The sequence below is a fragment of the Symphalangus syndactylus genome, chromosome 6, assembly GCF_028878055.3.
Source record: "Symphalangus syndactylus isolate Jambi chromosome 6, NHGRI_mSymSyn1-v2.1_pri, whole genome shotgun sequence".
NCBI classification, from domain to species: domain Eukaryota; kingdom Metazoa; phylum Chordata; class Mammalia; order Primates; family Hylobatidae; genus Symphalangus; species Symphalangus syndactylus.
The window spans coordinates 56950092-56973735 of record NC_072428.2 but is presented as its reverse complement, the minus strand read 5'-3'; the positions used below and the strand labels follow the sequence as shown (position 1 = coordinate 56973735).

Genomic DNA, 23644 nt, shown 5'->3' with positions numbered 1-23644 from the left:
TTGACACGAGTATATAGGTGGGTATGTATGTATATAAATATATATACATGTTCATAATACACATGTGAAAAGACTTATTGTGGTCATATATATATATATATATATATTTTTTTTTTTTTTTTTTGAGACGGAGTCTCGCTCTCTTGCCTGGCTGGAGTGCAGTGGCGCGATCTTGGCCTACTGCAACCTCCTCCTCCCGGATTCAAGTGATTCTCCTACCTCAGCCTCCCGGTCATATATAATTTTTATAATTTTATTCATGTAAAAACGTATACACAGAAGAGCTACGTGCGGTGGCTCATGCCTGTAATCCTAGCACCTTGGGAGGCTGAGGCAGGGCGATCACTTCACCCAGGAGTTTGAGACTAGCCTGGGCAACATGGTGAAACCCCGTCTCTACAAAAAATACAAAAAATTAGCCGGGCACGGTGGCATGTGCCTGTAGTTCCAGCTACATGGGAGACTGAGGTGGGAGAATCGCTTGAACCCAGGAGATGGAGGCTGCAGTGAGCCGAGATTGTACCACTGCACTCCAGCCTGGGCAACAGAGTGAGATCCTCTCTCTCAAAAAGAAAAAAAACCCAAAAAACATATGCATAGAAGATCACAAATGGTAACTATACATCATGTTGGATTTTCAGAGTAACATATCCATGAAAATTTCACTGGGATTTTTTAAAAAATAGAGTATTACTAGCATCCCAAACTTCCTCTGCTCCATGGTTCTCCCAGCCATTATCCCATTCTCCCCAGTGGTAGCCACTGTGATTCACATACCTTGGATTAGTTAGGTTTTGGGGGGAAGAGGGAGAATGAATGGAAGCTTTATTATTGTTTGAGATATGGAACATTAGCAGCACCTCAGTAGCCTCTTTTGTGCCCACTCCCGGTTGTTACCCTCCCCAAATGTATCTACTATTCCATCACTGTGTTGAGGCGGAGCCAGACCGCCCTATATTTAAAGATTCACTAGAAGGGCTTGCAGGACTCAGTATATGATTATACTCACAGTGAAGATTTATTGCAGCATTGTAGTAAGGATACACATCTGGATCATAAGGGAAAAAGACACAGGCACAGTCTGAAGGAATCCATGTATAGGCTTCCCTATGCTCTCTCCTTCCCACGAGGGGGTCACCCAGAGCCCATTTTTCCCCAGTGGTGGAAATGTAGCAACACATGTGCCGTGTTTCTGTGGAGAGAAGACCGTTAGAGACATAGTGTCCAAGGTTTTTACTGGGTCCTGATCACATAGGCAGCCTCTGCCTGGCATATAATAAAATTCCAGATTCCCAGAAGGGATGGCAGGTGTTCAGCATAAATCATGTTGTTTGCACAAACAGTCTAGGCACATTGAGCTGCATTATCAGTTAGGAAAAATTTTATTTCTGTGTATGGAACTGTTTACCAACCAAGTTCCCAGATACCAGCCCAAGGTCCTTAACGAACAGGCCTTTCTAAGGACAGCAGCCTGAGGTCTGCTGTGTTAACTCTTTCTGAACAATCACTATAAATGAGTTTTGCCTGTTCTTGAATTTAGTATCAAAGGAATCATGTAGTATGTACTCTTGGCTTCTTCTGCTTAACATTACATTTGTGAGATTATAGATAGTTTGTTCATTTCATAGCCAAGTAGTATTCCATTGAGTGAATGTACCACAGTTTATCCATTCTGCTGTTGATGGGCAAAGTTACTTCACCTTCTCCCCAATATTTGGTATTACCTCTTTTACATTGTAGTCATTCTTGTGGGTATGTAGTAATTTGTTTTGGCTTTAATTAGCATTTCCCTGATGGCAAATGAGATTGAGCATTTTTTTCATCTATGTATTGCCATTTTTATAACCTTTTTATTATAAAGTGCCTGTTCAAGGCCCCTTGCCTGTTTTTATGTTGGGTTATTTATTTGTAGGAGTTCTTCATATATATTTTGAATGTGAGTCCATTGTTAGATATATGTATTGCAAATATCTGACATTTTGTGGTCTGCCATTTCACTCTTAAATGGCTTCTTTTAATGAAGAAAAGTTATTAACTTTAAAGTAGCCTAATTTATAAATCTTTTCCTCTAGCGTTTGTGCTGTTGCCTTAAGAGATCTTTATTCCAAGGTCATGAAGATAATCTCCTGTGTTATCTTTTAGTGGCTTTATTGTTTTACCTTTCATATTTAGATCTGCAATCACTTGGAACTTATTTTTGTGTATGGTGTACAAGTAGGAGTTAAGATTTATTTTTTTCATGTAGATATTCAGCTGACTCAGCCCTATTTATTGGAAAAGAAAAATCCATATTTGCTGCTGTTCAAAGCTACCTTTAAGTATCTGCAGCGCTCTATTTTGTTTCATTGTTCTGTCCTTCAGCCAGTACCTGTCTTAATAACCTTTACAGTAAGTCTTAATATCTGGTAATGTAATTCTTTCAACCTCCTTTTTCCTCTCTCTCTCTCTCAAGATTATCTTGGTTATCTCTGGTTCTTTAAATTTGTGTATAAAAAGTTTTAGAGTAATTTGTCATTTCTTTCTCTTGCTCTCACAAACTTATTGGGCTTGTGATTATATTGAATCAGTAAATGGATTTGGGGAGAATTGACATCTTTGGAATTTAGTGTGCCGGTTCATAAACTTGTGTATTTATTTAAGTTTGCTTTAAAAAGATTATTAGAGGTCTTACACATCTTTCACTAGATTTATTCTTAAGTAGTTCATATAGAAAGACAGGTGTATTTAATTAGGCTCTCTGCCTGATGCCCATTCTGTTCTTGATTGTCTGAATAAGAGTTGCTGTTGATATCAGAAAGCTGCTTCAACTTAGTTCAGAGGTAGTATGTACAGTATTGCTCTGTGTGGAAGGTCTCCAGAGATTTAAGAATTTAAAAAACAAACAACTGTAGCAGTATGGCAAATTATTTTATAGTGAGATCGTTTTTATACTTAATATTTGGATTTTGAAACATGAAATGTTTATAATCATAATGTACAACTGTGTAAAAGTGTGATTAAATTGTGAACATCTTAGGCATCATTACTGTGAGCAGTAATACTTGTTGGTCAAATGAAATGCTGTACAATTTAGGTGTAGTTTTTTAAAAATCATAGCATTTTACCATGATTTTACATTTTTAGAGTAGAGAGAATTAAGTGTCAGGGGCATGTATGTTGGGGGGAGGTGGACAATAGTGTTAAAACATAAAAATAAAATACTGTGATTTAATTATAAAGGAATATGTTGGGCCAGGCGCAGTGGCTCGCGCCTGTAATCCCAGCACTTTGGGAGGCCAAGGTGGGCAGATCTCCTGAGATCCAGAGTTCGAGACCAGGCTAGCCAACGTGCTGAAACCCCATCTGTACTATAAATACAAAAATTAGCTGGGTGTGGTGGTGCACGCCTGTAATCTCAGCTCCTTGGGTGGCTGAGGCAGGAGAATTGCTTGAACCTGGGAGGCAGAGGGTGCAGTGAGCTGAGATCACACCGCTGCACTCCACCCTGGGCTAAAGAGCAGGACACCATCTCAAAAAAATAATTTGTGATACTGTTTATCCATGGCAGAACTTTTATTCTTAGAAATTTGAGGAATGGGCCGGGCACAGTGGCTCACGCCTGTAATCTCAGCACTTTGGGAGGCCGAGGCGGGCAGATTACCTGAGGTAGGGAGTTCGAGACCAGCCTGACCAACATGGAGAAACCCAGTCTCTACTAAAAATACAAAATTAGCAAGGCGTGGTAACGCATGCCTGTAATCCCAGCTACTTGGGAGGCTGAGGCAGGAGAATCGCTTGAACCCGGGAGGCAGAGTGCAAGGAGGCAGTGAGCCAAGATCATGCCATTGCACTCCAGCCTGGGCAACAAGAGCAAAACTCTGTCTCAAAAAAAAAAAAAGAAAAGAAATTTGAGGAAAGATGTAGTTGTGACTTTAGCAAGTTATTTAATATTTCTGTGCCTTGGTTTCTTCATCTGCACAAGGGGGATAATAATAGTACCCATCTTTGGAAAGGACTTAGAACAGTGTCTGGCTCATAATAAGTGCTTATTATTAGTTTTTCTGAAAATATTTAAGCACCGAGAGGGCATGGACTTTGTCTTGTTCTCTGTCTTCAACACTTTTTGTATACTAGATTGTGTAGTCACAGTCCCTGCATTCATGGAGCTTGCAATTTAGTCAGCACGTATTACTGTAGATAATAATTTGTGTTCATAGGAAGATAAACGAATACAGCCTTTATGCTTCCCTTAGAAACTAGTTATTTAAAGAACATCTAGTTGCCGATTTTCTTTTTTTTCGAGACAGAGTCTGGCTCTGTCGCCCAGGCTGGAGTGCAGTGGCGCGATCTCGGCTCACTGCAAGTTCCGCCTCCCGGGTTCACGCCATTCTCCTGCCTCAGCCTCCCGAGTAGCTGGGACTACAGGTGCCCGCCACCTCGCCCAGCTAATTTTTTGTATTTTTAGTAGACACGGGGTTTCACCGTGTTAGCCAGGATGGTCTCGATCTCCAGATCTCCTGATCTCCTGATCTGCCTGCCTCGGCCTCCCAAAGTGCTGGGATTACAGGCGCGACACCGTGCCCGGCCTAATTGCTGATTTTCTACAGTGACAGTGTTGTTTTGTTTGCTTGTTGAAGTTGAAATCCTGAAGGGAATGTTAAGCTGTTAGCCTTGTGGCTGTGCATGCAGCTTTCTGCTTGTTCTGCTGATGGTTGAATCTTCTTTGATGTTTTGGGAGTTGGAAGATGCAGGTTTCAGTTCTAGTTCTGCTGATGATTTTGTACTTCCCTCCAAGCAAGTTACTTCTTAACCTTGTCTGTAATTGAAATGTTGGTACTAAATGACTTCTAAGGTTTTTTCCAACTGTTATTTTGTTATTAATCAAATTCTCCAAATTATGTTCTCAGGGAGGGAAGCAGGAATCAGTTGTTATTAATGTATGTTTGCCTTAAAACTGAAGGCTGAAATTTAAATGCTGAGCTCATTTTCATAATTGTATTTTGGTTTTATTTATAGATGCCAGAAGTGGGTGGAGAACTGTAGGAGAGCAGACTTAGAAGATAAAACACCTGATCAGCTAAATAAACATTATCGATTATGTGCCAAACATTTTGAGACCTCTATGATCTGTAGAACTGTGAGTAATAGAAGAGCTTGGTGTCTCTCTGTTTGTCTTGATTTCTCTCTCTCACTCTGGTTGGAAATGTAAGTATTTACCAATGTTGGAAGGTATTCCTATATCCTGCCACTTTAAGATGAAGACAGATTTGGAGCTGAATAGTATCTGTTTTGTTCTTAAAATCCTGATTTTGCCAGGCGCCTATAATCCCAGCACTTTGGGAGGCCAAGGCAGGAATACCACTTGAGCTCAGGATTTTGAGACCAGCCTGGGCAACATGGCCAGACACCATCACTACAGAAAATACCAAAAAAAACTAGCAAGGTGTGGTGACGTATGCCTGTAGTCCCAGCTACTTGGGAAGCTGAGATGGGAGGATACTTGAGCCCATGAAGTCGGGGCTGCAGAGAGTTGTGTTCATGCCACTCCACTCCATTCTGGGTAACAGAGTGAGAGCTTGTCTGGAAAAAAAACACAAAATGATTAAAAAAAAAAAAAAAAACTCTTCTGTTCCTGATGCCCCATTTCTACTCACCCAAGGTAACTACTTTTTTTTTTTTTTTTTTTAAGACAATCTCGCTCTGTCACCCAGGCTGGAGTGCAGTGGCGCTATCTCAGCTCACTGCAACCTCTGCCACCTCCCCCACCTCCTGGGCTCAAGCGATTCTCTCTCTTCAGCCTCCCAAGTAGCTGGGATTACAGGCATGTGCCACCAGGCCCAGCTAATTTTTGTATTTTTAGTAGAGATGGGGTTTCACCATGTTGGCCAGGCTGGTCTCAAACTCCTAACCTCAAGTGACCCGCCCACCTCACCCTCCCAAAGTGCTGGGATTACATGTATGAGCCTCCATACCCGGCCGAGGTAACCACTTTTAAATATTATTTAGTCTTCAGGAAAATTTTAAATGATTATAAAAGTATATGTTTATTTAAGGTAAAGTTGGTGTTTTTATTTGGAGCTGTTTATCTAGAGCTTTTTTATGAGTAAAATTTTCATCTCGGAATGGAGCTCTTGTTTTCATGTTTTTGTATGTACTATTAGAACCAACTTTTAATTTTTATGTGGTAGATATAATAGTAAACAAATTAGCCAGGTAGTGTGGAAAAACATTTTCATCAATAATATGTAATTTCATATCAGGACGTACTGTTAACTGTGTGAGCTTGGCCAAGTCACTTTTCCTCTTTGGGCCCCAGTTCCTAATAAGGAGATTAGGCCAGGTAGTTCCTGAGTTCTAAGATTTTTAACCCTCTGTGATTCTCTTGCTGTGATTTATAAAAGGCACAAATAAGACAAATTTGATTGAAATGAAGCAGACTTGTTTCATTGTAACTAATGTAACACCTCAGATATTGGGATAGACATAAACTTGATTCAAAGGTACACTATATGTTGTTGTGCAGCAATTTATTTTGATATTTTTTTCAGATACATTTTGCAGAGGCATCAGAAAACTAAAGAATGATTGGGTTATTTTATTTCTCAAAATTAATTGAAGCAGATACTTGTGAAGTCACTGGGAGGTGAGCCAATTCCGGTTCAACAGTTTAATCACAAATATTTGAGGAATATTTTTGCCTTGATTTGTTAAGAGGGTAATAATGATCAACCAAAATAAAAGGTTTCATATGTTTAAAAGGCAAACTACTTTTATGTTCTTGACACTAAGTAAAAATATCCCAAATTATTTTAAATACATTTGCCATATGCATTTTTGCATTTTTATTTTAGCAATAAATATGGTCTCTTAATTAGATAATTCTAACCAGATTGTGAGAAATTTAAAGGATAGTTCATTCTTACATTCTTTAGTTAGAGAATAGAACAGAAAGATGAGCCAGGTTTACTTTTTAAAATTTCTAAATGATTCTTCAATCTTGAATAAATGAATCCAAATGTGAGAAAATGTTCTTTCTATACGTCTAGGAGATGTTGTTATTAAAAACTGGATTTCTGGGCTGGGTATGGTAGCTCACACCTGTAATCCCAGCACTTTGGGAGGCTGAGGTGGGTTGATCATTTGCGGTCAGGAGTTTGAGACCAGCCTGGCCAACAGGGGGAAACCCCTTCTCTACTAAAAATACCAAACAAAACAAAACAAAAAAAATTTTGCTGGGCGTGGTGGTGCACACGTGTAATCCCAGCTGCTCAGGAGGCTGAAACAGGAGAATCACTTGAACCCAGGAGGCTGAGGTTGCAGTGAGCCGAGATTGTGCCACTGCACTTCAGCCTTGGTGACAGAGTGAGACTGTGTCTCAAAAACAAACAAACAAAAACCCCTGGATTTTCTGATATCTGTATCTAAATGTTTAAGAGTTTTGGCTTTATTAGTTTGGCATTGAAGATCTCATCAGTAGCAAGGCACAGTGGCACGTGTCTGTAGTCCCAGCTACTCCGGAGTCCAAGGCTGAAGGATTGCTTGAGCCTAGGAGTTCAGAGCCATCCTGGGCAACATGGTGGTGAGACCCTGTCTTTAAACAAACAGACAAAAAAAAAAAGATCTCATCAGTAAACATTCATGACTACTGAATTTGGCCGGAGCCAAATATTTTATTATTTTGATGCTAGAGTAAGATTATTGTTTTATGCTCAAACCTTAATTCAGCAGTTAAAGATTAAATCTTGATACTGAGATACTTGATATCATACGTAGTAATTGAATATTGTCTTTTTTGGCATGTGTCCTTATAGATATTTATGTATTTTTTTTTTATTATTTTTTGAGACAGGGTCTCGCTCTGTTGCCTAAGCTGGGGTGCAGTGGCACAGTCATGGCTCACTGCAGCCCCAACCTCCCAGGCTCAAGCAGTCCTCCCCGCTGAGCCTCCCAAGTAGCTGGAACTACAGGCACATGCCACCATACCTCGCTAATTTTTGTATTTTTTGTAGAGATGGAGTTTTGCCATGTTACCTAAGCTGGTCTTGAACTCCTGGGGTCAAGCCGTCTACCCAGCCAAGGCCTCCCAAAGTGTTGCAATTACAGGTGTGAGCCAACATTCCTGGCCAAAATAAATATGTATAAAATGTCATTTTTTTCATTCATACATTCTGTTTTCTGATCTATAATATCTTTGCTTTATTTGCAAATAGAAAATCAATTTGATTTGACTTTTAAAAATTTATTAAAATGTTTTATTCCTCTCCTCCTTATTTAATAATTAGTAAGAGATCAAGAATTGACTGTGTATGTGTTTTTGCTTATTTTGGGGACATTTGCTCAGTGTGAAAGATGGGGGAGCTTTGAGTATAATAACTTGTACTCCCCTCAGTGGTTGTGTCCCTAACCGATTCCTCATTCAGCCTCCCTAGTAGACTCAGGATCACAAGCCCAGCACTAGAAGTTGAGTGTTACTAAGAAGTCAGAGAATCATCTTTGTGTTTTCTATTATGGCATGGAATTGAACTAGAAAATATTGACTCTGAATAGAAATTCATCCCAAATATGTTTAACAACTCTTTGGGTACAACCCAAGATAGTGTGTTCCATTTAGATACATGTTTTCCCTTCATGTCCTCCCAACCTCCCTTCCTTGGGTGAACAAATTTAGAAGTTGTTGTTTTTGTTTGGCATGTTCTTTGAACATGCTTAGATATTTTGAAATAATCACTGCTTCCAAGAAAGCTTGTTTAAATAAAGTATGTCTTACCTTTATCATTGCAAATTCAGGAAGAAATTAAAGGCACTATTCTTTGGACTGTCTGAGGGGAGTGTAATAGCAGTTATTTATTACTGTCCCTCTTAATAAGCTTCTTGTCTCTTACCCAGCCTCAGGGCTGGCAGTAGGACTGTTACCATCTAAGTATGCATCCAGCTTCTAGCCAAGTTGGATGAAATTAACAGGAAGTAGGGTAGAGTATGATCATTCTTTCATAAGATGATTAGGACTTGAAAGAAATATAGAAATACCTAGATTAGCATTTGCAAAAGTGTGATTATGTATATCAATATCACTTGTGGTGTGAGAGTTGGTTTCATGTGGCAGATGAATCAATTTTTATTTTAGAAGTTTTGTAGTATGTGTTAAAAACAAAATTTTTAAAAACTTTTTTAAAAACATAAGATAAAAACATCAGATTATTCTTCCTACAGTTTTATTACTTAAGACAGTGTTAACTAAAAAATGAGTAGATTGTGTAAAAATACAGATGGTAATATAACTGAAATGGCAAGCATTAGGATCATTAGTATGTGAATAATTTCATTTTGGGAAACGTTGATCTAGTTCAATGCCAGAATTTTATTCAGAAAAAGAAACTGGGGCCCAAAAAGGGAAAGTAATTTAGCCAGGGTGTCTTAGTGAGTCACTCACTAGTAGAGTTTGGACTAGTTCCTAGGTCTCCTGGGTCCCAGTCCAATATTTTCACTGTGCCTTGATGCTTCTCAGTAATATTAGCAAAAGTGGAACATTAGGTAAAATAGGGATGCATTATTATGGAACATACAAGAGTGCAGATTATTTTGGGAGACTTGTACCTCCTGTAGATTTGGTGGGCTCATGGAATGCCAGTACAGATAAAGTAGCTGGGATGCTGAATTAGAAACAGATATGCAAAATGCAAGTACATTTTATGTTTTATGCCTACCTTCAATTCAATTTCTTAATTTATAATAGATTGCCAGAAGGGCAAATGCAGGCACAGTTGGAAATAGTAGACTGACCTGAATTGACATCAAATTCTGTAAGTCTCTATACTTTAGAGCTGGAGTTGAAGGAATATTGTGGAGGTCATTAACATAGAATTTTATTGATGTGTAATATATTTATAAGGACCATCTCTGAATTAACACATTTTTCTTTTTCAGAGTCCTTATAGGACAGTTCTTCGAGATAATGCAATACCAACAATATTTGATCTTACCAGTCATTTGAACAACCCACATAGTAGACACAGAAAACGAATAAAAGAACTGGTATGTCTATGTACTTTCAGCTTTCCCACCTTCCCCCATAATACTATGAAATCAAATACAGATGCATTTATGTTAAAATTAATCCAAATTACTCTCTATTTCAGAGGTAATGTAACAGGAAATAAATGTTGTGGTTGTTAAATAGTAGCCTAGATGTGAGATGATGAGTTTTAGTATTTAAACTGGAAAATCTCCCTCAAAGTTAGCCAGTTGATACTTGTTGACTTGGTCCAGAGTGTGCTGTTAATTACAGGCCACCAGCTCATTCCCTTCTGGAGAAGAAGGAAAAAGCTACCTTTTCTTTCGTAGTAAGGAAAATAGAGCCGAGGTGTTTGCAGAGTTCAGCACAAAGGAATAAAGAAAGGGAAAGTGTCAAAGTGGAGACATGGAATGTTTTAAAGATAAGGCTTCTATCACTATTAAATATAGACAGGGTTTAGAAAAAAACATTGAAATCTCTGTATATGGCATAATTTACACATATTCTTATGTTCCTTGGATATCCTTCAGTTCTGAGGATTGACACCTGTCTGTATTTTGTTGACCTTAGGTGAACAGAAGTACAGTAACTCCTTAGTCCATGGCTTTCTGTCATCATTTCCACTAGCAAGGCCCTTGTTTTGCTTTATTATTTTTCCTTCTTCACCCACTATTACCATTACCATTCCTTTCCCTACCAGTTGGTGTCCATGGTAGTGTATTTAATATATGTCCTATCAGTCCACCTACTGTGTGCTTTTTAAAGATAGCACTTATCTAATTTTCCTTATTCTGTGCTTACCTATTTAGATATTTTATCCATTTGGAGTTAGTAGGTATGATGTACAGTAGGGATCTATAATAACTTTTTCTCCTTATAGAGAAACTGTTTTCCCAACATAGTCTGTTAATTCTTCCTTTCCTCCACTGGTATAAAATGCCACCTCTGTTATATAACAAGTTTACATAAGGCTGTTTTGGGGAGTTCTGTTCCATTTCACTGTATTATTTGTTTGCAACTATACCACACTGTTTTATTACCATGGCATTGTAATATATCTTACTTTCAAATAAGGTGATTGTTTAACTCTTCTTTTTCTTAACTATTTGTGGACCTTTATTCCTCCCTGTGAATTTTTTTTTTTTCCCCTCCGAAACAGAGTCTCACTCTGTCACCCAGTCTGGAGTGCAGTGGCATGATCTTGGCTCACTGCAACCTCCACCTCCCGGTTTCCAGCAATTCTCCTGCCTCAGCCTCCTAAGTAGCTGAGACTACAGGTGCTCACCACCACGCCTGACTAATTTTGTATTTTTGGTAGAGACGCAGTTTTACCATGTCAGCCAGGCTGGTCTCGAACTCCTGACCTCAAGTGATTCGCCCACCTCGGCCTCCCAAAGTGCTGGGATTATAGATGTGAGCCACCAGCCTCCTCCATATGAATTTGAAAGTCCTTTTGTCAAGTTCTCCTAGAACTTCTTTTGGGATTTTCATTATAATTGCTTTGAATTGACATCTTTACAATATTAGCTATTGTAAATTTATTACTAGTTTAGTATTACTAATGTTAGTAAATGAATATTACTAGTTTACTGTTACAGTATAAACTATTGTAAAGTATTAACTAGTTCTATCCATGAATAGAAAAAAATATCCCGTAAAATACCTACCAAATAATAGCAATCGTCAACAAAACTAAATACTAGTTTTTTGAAAAGAATATTAGAATACTTTTAGGAGTACAGAAAATGAAAAATTTTGAGAGCTTTTGTTACAGTTCTTTAAATAAGAATGTATACATTCTTCCTTAGATCACTTCTTAAATACATTATGATTCTTGTTGGTGCAGATGATATATTCTGGTTGAAATTGTTTCCAGCACTTTTGAAGAACTTCTTTTTAAGTTAATCCTAATAAGTCGTCTGAGTTTTTCCTCTGTTACTGATTGTATCATCTGCAAATAAGGAGAAATTTGTCTCTTTCAGTTCTTATTATTTTAATTTTTTCTGTTGCCTGTCTTGTTTAGTCAAGATCCCTGGTACTATGTTGAACAATTCTAGTAATGTCATACTTGCCTTGCCCCATTAAGTATAATGTTTGCTGTTGGTATTGTTAGATAGTTTTTATCAAGTTAAGGAAATTCTCTTCTACTCCCATATTCAGAGTTCTGTTGTTTTTTTTTTTTTTTAAGACGGGGTCTCACTCTGTCACCCAGGCCAGAGTGCAGTGGGACAGACACTGCTCACTGCAGCCTCCACCTCCTGGGCTGAAGCAATCCTCTTACCTCAGCCTCCCAAGTAGCTGGGACCACAGGTGTGTGCCACCATGCCTGGCTTATTTTTTTGTATTTTTTTTTTATAGATGGGGTCATGCCATGTTGCCCAGTTTGGTCTCAAACTCCTGGGCTCAAGCAGTCCTACTACCTCAGCCCCCCAAAGTGCTGGGATTACAATAGTGAGCCACCACGCCTGATCTATATCCCGTTTTTGTATTTAACTTATCACATGCTTTCATTGCATGTATTTAATAGAAAAGTTCATTTTTTTCATTCTTTAATGCAATAAGTAATACTAATGGATTTTCCGTGAACCATCTGCATTTCTGTAATGAACTCTAGTTGATTGCAATATGTCTATTTGCTTTTATATACCATTGGATTCAATTGGTCAATATTATATTTAGGATTTTACATTTGTGAATCTTGGCCTGTAACTTTTTTTTCATGTACTCTTATTACCCAGTTATAATATCAAGGTTCTATTGGCCTCATAAAATAAGTTAGGTATCTTTTTTTTTTTTTTTCTCCTAGAAAAATTTGTATAGATAGATGTTATCTGCTCTTGAAAGTAAGGTAGAACTTGGTAAAACCATTAGATGGCTTGGGGTGGGTGAGGGAAAGTTTTGATTGCCATTCTGCTATCTTTATTGGTGTTCTTTCTTCTTGTGTTTTGTTAATGTTTCCAAAAATTTATGAAACTTTAATAATCTTTTCAAAGAACCAGTAGTTTTGTCAGTGATTGTTGTACTTATGAACTATTTTATTGGTTTTTCCTTGATTAGGGTGATTTATTTTTTGACTCTTTTTCTAGCTTCTTGAATGTTTAGCTCATATTTATGTGTATTCAAAGCTATAAAAGTCCCTCTTAGGTCCATTTTAGCTATACCCCACAACTTTAGACATATAGTGCTGTCATGTCTGGCTGTAGGTATTTTGTAATTTCTCTATTTTGTTAACATAGGATTGTTTTTCTTAGTTTCCAGATGTGGAATTATTTTTAAAAACTATTTGATATTTTAAATTTTAAATGTTATTAAGAGATACATAGAGGATACATATAGTCTATGTGATGTTGATTCTTCTTGATTTTTTTGCATCCATTATTGCTATTGAAGTCTGTGCCAGCCTGATTCTTGTTCCTTTTTAGGTAATCTTCTTTTTCTCCCTCAAAGCCTTTTAGTTTTCTTTATATTTGACATTTTAAAATTTGCTAATTATCTAGATGTGAGTTTGTTTCTTATGTACCTTAATTTGTCATCTTACAGCTGAGGACTTACATCTTAAATTCTGAGAAATCTTTAGTTTTTATTTTTCTTTATGCATTTTCCCCTCTATTTGTTTATTTCTATTTTCCTGGGACTTCTCTTAGATGAATACTGGCACTTACATTACAGTCCTCCATATCAGCTTTCTTCTTGGTGTCCATGGAGGACTGATTCCAGGACCTTCCCTCAGAGAGCAAAATCCACAGATGCTTGATTCCCTTATATAAAGTGGTGTAGTATTTGCATATAACTTACACACATCCTCCTGTGTACTTTAAATCATTTATAATACCTAATACAATGTAGTGCTATGTAAATAGTTGTTATATTACATTGTTTAGAGAATAATGACAAGAACAAAAATCTGTGTGTTCAGACACAACCATCCTTTTTTTTTTTTTTTTTTGAGACAGATTTTCGCTCTTGTTGCCCAGGCTGGAGTGCAAGGGTGTGATCTCAGCTCACTGCAACCTCCACCTCCCGGGATCAAGCAATTCTCCTGCCTCAGCCTCCCAAGTAGCTGGGATCACAGGCATGTGCCACCACGCCCGGCTTATTTTGTATTTTTAGTAGAGACAAGGTTTCTCCATGTTGGTCAGGCTGGTCTCAAATTCCCGACCTCAGGTGATCCTCCCGCCTCAGCTTCACAAAGTGCTGGGATTACAGGCGTGAGCCACCATGCCCAGCACAACCATCCATTTTTAAATAATACCTAGATTATTTATGATACTTAATATGTTTATGTGTTTGTAACACCTACTACAATGTAAATGCTGTATAAATAGTTATGCTACATTATATAGGGGAATAATGAGAAAAAAGTCTGTACATGTTCAAGATAGATACAACCATCCATTTTTTCCCCAGCATTTTCAGTGCATGGTTGGTTGAATCCATAGATACGAAGTGTAATATGTATCAGGATGAGGAGCTCAATCACTTGCTGTCCTGTAGCTATCATTTCCCTGTAGTCTGTCCCTCAGAGAGCCTCACATATCTCACAGCAGGCATATTCTTCCTGACCCACCATCCTTATAAACGTGCAGTCCATAGGATAAGGAGGGGATGTCCAGGTTGACCAACCTGCTGATGTTTCTTGTTACCAGCACCATATCCAGTGCTGCCCAACAGGCATCCTGCTGTCTTCAGCTGTCACTGGCATTGCTGCTTTTCTGCCACAGAAAGTAACAGAGTGGCTCATGATTTAAGCATTGTAAAGGGTTGGAAGGAAAGTAAAGGATGCAGCTGGAAAGTTCTTCCTTTGTCTAACCCTATTGGTGCCACTTGGCCTACTATGCTCTGTGTATGCTCTGTGTATCTCTTCCATGCTGGTACTCTTTCACCTTCTGCTTCTCAGGGATTTCTCATCACTTTTGTGTTGAGTCCTGAGATTCAGCAACCTCCTTCTTATGGGACATCTCCAGGGTTAAATTGGGAAGTAAAATGATTTGTGTCCTCTTGAATTTAACTCCAAGTGCCATGGTGTATTTTCATGCCTTTCATTAGCCAGTAAACACTTATAACCCAAAGTTATGATGATTTAGGTAGAAAATAAGTAAAATGATATATTCTTTTTTCCCTAAGACTTTGTTATGACCTTGGAGTCATTAACAGCTTATTCTGGTTTTCTCATTGTCTGTTTGAAGAATGTATACTATATAAAGAATTTATGCTCTTGAAAGAATTAAATTGACTCAGAATAGGCATTTGTATTTGTGAGTCTAAGATGATACACTAGAGGTCAGTTTTTTAAAGATGATTTTTTTTTTCTTTTTTTTTTCTTGACATTTAGAGTGAAGATGAAATCAGGACACTGAAACAGAAAAAAAGTAAGTGATAGTGTTAATGACTCAACTTCTGAATGCCTTTTAAAAAGGCCTTGACCTGGTAAGGACAAATAAATATGTTCTGTGTTGAAAACCTACCTTGAGAATGAATGTAGGAGTGTGCTCAACTTTGTCCTGTGTTTTGGAATTATCTGTGAGACTAAAGTCTAACTTTAGTTCGTCTTTATTGAGCGCTGCAATGCCACACACTGTGCTATATGCAGGCCTCATGGAGGTGACACCTCCTCTCTCAGTGTGGTAGGGGTGGCAGGCACACAGTGCTCCATTGTAGGGAAGGAAGGGCAACAGTAGAGGCATGCACTGAATCTCTTTTCTGTCCACCCAGTTGTGGTATGTAATAAATTCTTGGTAAATGTTTAAGGACTAAATGCTGTGGGGGCATATAGTGCCATTGGGAGTAGTGGTCACAACAGCCTTTCTGTAGGTGCTGATGTCCGAATTATGTTACCAAAGGACGAGGGCTAGAAGCTGTTTTTCTTCTTGTTGGTTATTAGTTACTCCTCCTCCTCTATTTCTTCCTCCTATTGCTATTATTATTAACATAGCATTTTATTGAGTGCTTACTGATGCCAAGTCATTGTTCTAAGTGCTTTACTTGTATTAATTAATTTAATTCTCACAATAGCCATGAGATAAGTACTGTTATTTCTCTCTTTATGGATGAGGAGATATGGACTTGGGCAAAGAGAGGGAAAGGTATTCTGTGCATGAAACAGGGTGCTGTTTTGGGGAACTACACTCATTTTAGTGTTGTTAAAGTTTGTGATAACCCATTATGGTTAGAAAATGAGCCTAGAGAGGCCAGAACTTGCAGACTTGTGGGTTATTAGCAATAGGGAACCATTGAGGGGTTTGTAAGTAGGTGATAACAGGGACCTGATTTCCATGGTACATAGAGTACTCTGTTGGATTAGAAAAGGTAACACTGGAGGCACGGAGGCTAGTTGGGCTGACCAAATAAAAGTTGAAAGGCCTTGAATTAAGGCAATAGTAGAGAGAATAAAGGGAATAGATTCAAGGAACTTAAAAAATTTGTATACCTATGACACCTAGGAAAGATGCCCAAAAGAAGAGGGACTTGACTTTTCAGTTTGTACTCTTTGCTCTTTAATGAACTTCTTTTTGAAAAAAAAATAAAAGCAAGAGAATTAGTACTTGTTAATTGGAAGTGGAGAAATAATGGAGGAGAGAGGGAGGGAGCCAGAGAGGCAGGCGTCCAGGATAACCTCTTGCTTTCTGGCTTGGGAAGCCTCCCTAGTATAGAACCACTGCTGTGTCACTTATGATGAATAGCGATGTCATCTGATTTGAGGAGGGGTGAAGGAAGGATGCTCCCTGCATTTTGCTGAGCCCTTATGAAGCTCTGAAGCATGGCTCACACGGGCTCCAGTCAGACTAGATTTCTCTTTGTACTTGGACAGCCTGCTTCCCTCTTCTACCTTAGTGCTTTTGCTGGAATAGTTCTCATCAACTGAAATGCCCTCCTTGTTCATGTCCCCCTTATTTATCCTTGTCATCAAATGCAACTTCTTCTGAATTTTTGTTTCTCCCCACCGCCCTCCATAGTCTTTTTTCTTTTTGAGATGGAGTCTCACTCTGTTGCCCAGGCTGGAGTGCAGTGGCACGATCTCGGCTCACTAGAACCTCTGCCTCCCGGGTTCAGACGATTCTCCTGTCTCAGCCTCCTGAGTAGCTGGGACTACAGGCATGTGCCACCACGCCCAGCTAATTTTTGTATTTTTAGTAGAGATGGGGTTTCACCATATTGGCCAGGCTGGTCTCAAACTCCTGACCTCGTGATCCACCCACCTCAGCCTCCCAAAGTGCTGGGATTATAGACGTAAGCCACTGCACCTGGCCCTAGTCTTATGTTCTAAGAACTAGGTTTTAACTGTGCCTCCTCAGATTTGGGTTCTTTTCCTGCAGACACCACTGACCTGTATGACTATGGGCAGGGCATTTAGCCTGTAGGGCCTCAGTTTTCCTATCCTCTATGAAGAGATTAGGCTAAGATGTGTGATATTCTAATACTAGCCCTAAGAGTTACATTAATCTCCTTTATATTATACTGGTTTGTACAGTTATCCCATCTCCCATGTAAATGTGTGGCATAATGGTTTGATAAAAACAGCATCAGCATGGATCTTGGAGCCAGACACACTTGGATTTCAACTTTACTTCCATTCTCCTAACTGTATTTGTGATCTTGGGCAAGTTGTGTCCTCGTTTGTCAAGTGGGGCCGATACCACCTGCCTGAACAGAGAGTAATGTGATGCATATAAAATACTAAGCACAGTACCTTAGTAATTAGTTCTGTCCCACTTTGTTTTTCTGAGGGCGTGGACTGTCATTCATTACATATGTGGAATGTCTTGTTAAGTGTATTTTAAAAATTAGGCCAGATGTGGTATTTCACACCTTTAATCCTTGTACTTTGGAGCTGAGTTGGGAGGATCACTTGAGGCCAGGAGTTTAAGACCAGCCTGGGCAACATAGTGAGACCCTCCCTCTACTTCTTAAAAAAAAAAAATTATTCCTATCTTATAACAGCATTTACATGTAGGATTAAAATATATCTCTTTACACTGTTTGTCCCTCCCACTAGAATGTGTCTTATCTTAGTGTCTTATTTTAATCTCTATCCTAGTCTGTGGTCTAGTAAATGCCCTGTGAATATTGAATGAATGAGTTTATGGATTTTAAATATTTAACCAAAGATGTAATACTTTTTGTTGTATGGTTTTTCATGAGCCTGTTTGTAAAATTAATTCTTTGTTTTCCAGTTGATGAAACTTCTGAGCAGGAACAAAAACATAAAGAAACCAACAATAGCAATGCTCAGAACCCCAGCGAAGAAGAGGGTGAAGGGCAAGATGAGGACATTTTACCTCTAACCCTTGAAGAGAAGGAAAACAAAGAATACCTAAAATCTCTATTTGAAATCTTGATTCTGATGGGAAAGCAAAACATACCTCTGGATGGACATGAGGCTGATGAAATCCCAGAAGGTCTCTTTACTCCAGATAACTTTCAGGCACTGCTGGAGTGTCGGATAAATTCTGGTGAAGAGGTTCTGAGAAAGCGGTTTGAGACAACAGCAGTTAACACGTTGTTTTGTTCAAAAACACAGCAGAGGCAGATGCTAGAGATCTGTGAGAGCTGTATTCGAGAAGAAACTCTCAGGGAAGTGAGAGACTCACACTTCTTTTCCATTATCACTGATGATGTAGTGGACATAGCAGGGGAAGAGCACCTACCTGTGTTGGTGAGGTTTGTTGATGAATCTCATAACCTAAGAGAGGAATTTATAGGCTTCCTGCCTTATGAAGCCGATGCAGAAATTTTGGCTGTGAAATTTCACACTATGATAACTGAGAAGTGGGGATTAAATATGGAGTATTGTCGTGGCCAGGCTTACATTGTCTCTAGCGGATTTTCTTCCAAAATGAAAGTTGTTGCTTCTAGACTTTTAGAGAAATATCCCCAAGCTATCTACACACTCTGCTCTTCCTGTGCCTTAAATATGTGGTTGGCAAAATCAGTACCTGTTATGGGAGTATCTGTTGCATTAGGAACAATTGAGGAGGTTTGTTCTTTTTTCCATCGATCACCACAACTGCTTTTAGAACTTGACAACGTAATTTCTGTTCTTTTTCAGAACAGTAAAGAAAGGGGTAAAGAACTGAAGGAAATCTGCCATTCTCAGTGGACAGGCAGGCATGATGCTTTTGAAATTTTAGTGGAACTCCTGCAAGCACTTGTTTTATGTTTAGATGGTATAAATAGTGACACAAATATTAGATGGAGTAACTGTATAGCTGGCCGAGCATTTGTACTCTGCAGTGCAGTAACAGATTTTGATTTCATTGTTACTATTGTTGTTCTTAAAAATGTCCTATCTTTTACAAGAGCCTTTGGGAAAAACCTCCAGGGGCAAACCTCCGATGTCTTCTTTGCAGCCGGTAGCTTGACTGCAGTACTGCATTCACTCAACGAAGTGATGGAAAATATTGAAGTTTATCATGAATTTTGGTTTGAGGAAGCCACAAATTTGGCAACCAAACTTGATATCCAAATGAAACTCCCTGGGAAATTCCGCAGAGCTCACCAGGGTAACTTGGAATCTCAGCTAACCTCTGAGAGTTACTATAAAGAAACCCTAAGTGTCCCAACAGTGGAGCACATTATTCAGGAACTTAAAGATATATTCTCAGAACAGCACCTCAAAGCTCTTAAATGCTTATCTCTGGTACCCTCAGTCATGGGACAACTCAAATTCAATACGTCAGAGGAACACCATGCTGACATGTATAGAAGTGACTTACCCAATCCTGACACGCTGTCAGCTGAGCTTCATTGTTGGAGAATCAAATGGAAACACAGGGGGAAAGATATAGAGCTTCCGTCCACCATCTATGAAGCCCTCCACCTACCTGACATCAAGTTTTTTCCTAATGTGTATGCATTGCTGAAGGTCCTGTGTATTCTTCCTGTGATGAAGGTTGAGAATGAGCGGTATGAAAATGGACGAAAGCGTCTTAAAGCATATTTGAGGAACACTTTGACAGACCAAAGGTCAAGTAACTTGGCTTTGCTTAACATAAATTTTGATATAAAACACGACCTGGATTTAATGGTGGACACATATATTAAACTCTATACAAGTAAGTCAGAGCTTCCTACAGATAATTCCGAAACCGTGGAAAATACCTAAGAGACTTTTAAAAATAGGCTTTCTTATATTTGATATTTGGAAGAAAAGCAGTAAGGTGTATGTAGGCCACTTAATAACTAAATATCTTTGCCTATAGGACTCCATTGAATACATTAGCCATTGATAATCTACCTGTTTAAATGGCACCTGTTTGAACTCTCATGCTTTGAAGACCTACCTGTTCTTCCAGAAGAGAGTGTTGAAAGTGCCATGCTTCCTTTTGCGTGATCTCTGTTGACGGCACTCTGGAATTGTTTCAGTTAAGTCATTTTAGACATAGCATTTATTATCACTGTGGATCTCTACTTGTTGGGTGTTATGAATTCTTTGAAGAAATATATTTTGAAGAGGTGTGGGAGGAAGGAATACATTTTATAAAATGTTATAGTGAAGCCCACAATTGACCTTTGACTAATAGGAGTTTTAAGTATGTTAAAAATCTATACTGGACAGTTACAAGAAATTACTGGAGAAAAGCTTGTGAGCTCACCAAACACGGATTTCAGTGTAGATTTTGTCTTTCTCGAACTTAAAGGAACAAATGACAAAGTTTGAATGGAAAAGCCTGCTGTTGTTCCACATCTCGTTGCTGTTTACATTCCTTTGTGGAGCCTACATCTTCCTAAGCTTTTTAGCAGGTATATGTTGAACACTTCTGTTTCATGATTGAGACAGAATCAGAGGCCATGGATACTGACAACTGATTTGTCTGGTTTTTTTTTTTTTTTCTGTCTTTTTCCATGACTCTTACCTACTGCCTCATCTTGATTTATAAGCAAAACCTGGAAAACCTACAAAATAAGTGTTGTGGTTTATCTGGAAAAATATGGAAAATATTGCTGTTATTTTTGGTGAAGAAAATCAATTTTGTATAGTTTATTTCAATCTAAATAAAATGTGAATTTTGTTTAAAGCTTAGGCACATTGTTTTTGGTGGGGTCAAAACATTATTGTGTAAATTCTCTTAAAAAACATTTGATAAACAGCTTCACAATTCAAGGTGAGTCTTTTGTATGTGGTTTACTACTTGGGTTATAGAAAAAAAACAAGAAAGTATTAAATGTAAGGTTCACCCAACTAGGTTTTTTTTTTTTTGTTTTTGTTTTTAATGTACTGTGTAAGCCCTGATATAAATTGTCGGAATTTGTCTTATTGTTCCTGGCTAAAATGAATGCAGAGGTGTTAATGAATTATTTTATGTTGGGAGTAAGTGTTCCTTGAGCTTCAGAAACCAGCGTGGTGTGTATTTGCTGGACTGCTGAGAATGATAGCCCACAGTCCATTTCTCTGTCCTAGGAAAGCCCACAGATGTGTCGAATCAGGACACATTATGCATGCAGCTTATCAAAAAGATAACAAGAGTTTATCTTGTAACCAGGGCTCTAAGAGATGCCTCTGTCCTTGGCAGAAAGAACTGATCAAGTTCATGATGGCAGGATGACAATGAAGGAGACACAAAGCTGGTGTTTCAATACATTCATCCTGTTCTTAGGGCACTTAAGAGTGGTGTGGGGGGAAAAAAAGAGTCGTGTGACCTTGGCAGATTACTTAACCTGGATCAGTTTCCTCAACTATACAATCTACCTTAAGGTTGTGCTATGAGGGTTAATTAATTTATCATCGGTGACCTATTGCTGCTTAACATTACCCCCAAATTTAATGGCTTAAAGAAATATTTTACCATTTCTCGCAGTTCTGTGAGTTGGTTGAGTGGTTCTTCTGCTAGTCTCATCTGGGCTCTCTGCATTCAGCTGGGAGGGTGGCTGGGGACTGAATATGATGACTGGGCCTCTCCATGTGGTCTTTTATCTTGCGCTATGTAATGGTGGTCTCAAGAGTACCAGGAAAGCAAAGGCAGTGGCTTCAAAGCCTGGACTCAGTAATTCAGAGCATCACTTTCACCACATTCTTTTGGTCAAAGCAAGTCACTTGGCCAGTCTAGATTCGAAGGATGAGGAAATAGACTCTTTTTGTTGGGAGGAGCTACGAAATAATGGCCCCCTTTTCAGTCTGCCACAATAATGTATCCAAAAACATTCATGCAACAAGCATTAAAGATGCCCATCATTTGTTTTTATAATGTATGTATATTCTCCAATTTAGGAGTCTATTGAAAGCTTAAAAACCTAATTTATTAAAAGATGTTTTCAACAAACTGATCTTTGATGGTAGGTTGAATCAGTGCACTGATGAAACAGGTTGTCTTTTGCAAGATGAGATAATTTAGAAAGTGGTAGGTGTCATGACCATTCCACAAATATAAGTTGAATGCTTACTGTGTGCCAGGCCTCTTGTCTAAGTGCTGGCAATACCCAGTGCATTTTCTGACTCACCAAGCTTACAGCCTAGAGTTGGCCCACAGTTGGCCCATAAGTACATGCAATTGTACGTACTTATAACTACACACACAAACTTCATAGACTTCAGAAAATCCGATTTATTGAAATTAAAGGAAAGGAAAATAACATATAGAGTATCCACAAAAGCCTTGTACTGTTTTTTAAAAATGAGGTCTGTATCATATCTAAATAGTTTGCAAATGTACTAGGAAAGACATTCAAGATTTAGCATATCTAATCAGAGGAATTTTTGCTTTTGACATCTCTTTTTTTTTTTTTTTTTGGAAAATAAAAGTTACACAGTTGAAGCCTGATGTAGGATGTGTGACCTGTGAAATAAGCGGGAACAAACACTTTATTAATAATTCTATGTAATTTTCAGTTAATTCTTAGAATAATTCCTGTGAAGTAAGTAGTAGTCGGTTGGATTGAAAGAGCCTTCCTTCTGAGACCAGTTCCTCTGCAGTAACTTAGTTGGATCAGGTTTATTTCTGTTTGATATTAGGGGCAGCCACTTTTAAGTGCTATTTTAAGTAAGTCATAAAACAGGAAAATTGTACTTGCAGTGTTTATTAATACTTATGTGTTACTTTAGAGCTTACAAAGCACTTTAATGATCTCATTCAAGTTCTCAGAAAAATTCAGACAGGTATTAACCCCCTTTTATCAGTTGAGAAATCATGCTCACAGAGATGAATTAATTGCCTCAAATTAAATGGCAAGTAAGTGCCAGAGGCAGGTACTTCAGTCCAATGCTTCGATATTAAAATTGATTGTGAAAGCCACTTCGTTCCTAAGGTTTGTAAAAGGAATATTTGCTTTAGGAATAGGTTCCTTTTGTGTTCTTGCTTTATCCATTGCCAGCTTTCAGCACAGCATCACCAAAATGCACTCATTGTAGTCGACATGGGTTTCTTGCAAAGAAAAAAAAATGGAGCCTGAAACTTCTGAGACTTTACAAACTGGGTGTAGAAATGCTGCCACCTTTGTTTGGCTGCCAAGACACTACCACAGAGGACTAGATCCAGGTCCATTTATTTCATGAGAGTGGATGCAGCTGTCTTGCCATAATCAAATGCTTCTCTGTAGCCGGCTTTTTGTGGCCAGAAAAAGTAAAGTAATTTTTAGTACAGATGAGCATAAAAATATCCACAAGATCAGTTTCAGGAAACAATTACTAGCTTAGAAGTAACAATAAGTGTGATCTATAGG

General features: G+C 38.4%; 1 protein-coding gene across 1 annotated transcript in view; it reads left to right on the top strand.

Annotated features, from left to right (window-relative positions):
* THAP12 (THAP domain containing 12) overlaps window positions 1-21011 on the top strand; it is a 31208-nt gene extending 10197 nt beyond the window's left edge. The window contains exons 2-5 of the mRNA XM_055282987.2: window positions 4996-5116; window positions 9904-10011; window positions 15324-15360; window positions 18163-21011. Of these exons, the coding sequence (XP_055138962.1) occupies window positions 4996-5116; window positions 9904-10011; window positions 15324-15360; window positions 18163-20093 (2197 nt within the window). The 3' untranslated portion in view covers window positions 20094-21011. The remainder of the gene's footprint in view (window positions 1-4995; window positions 5117-9903; window positions 10012-15323; window positions 15361-18162) is intronic.
* The last annotated feature ends 2633 nt before the right edge of the window (window positions 21012-23644 follow it).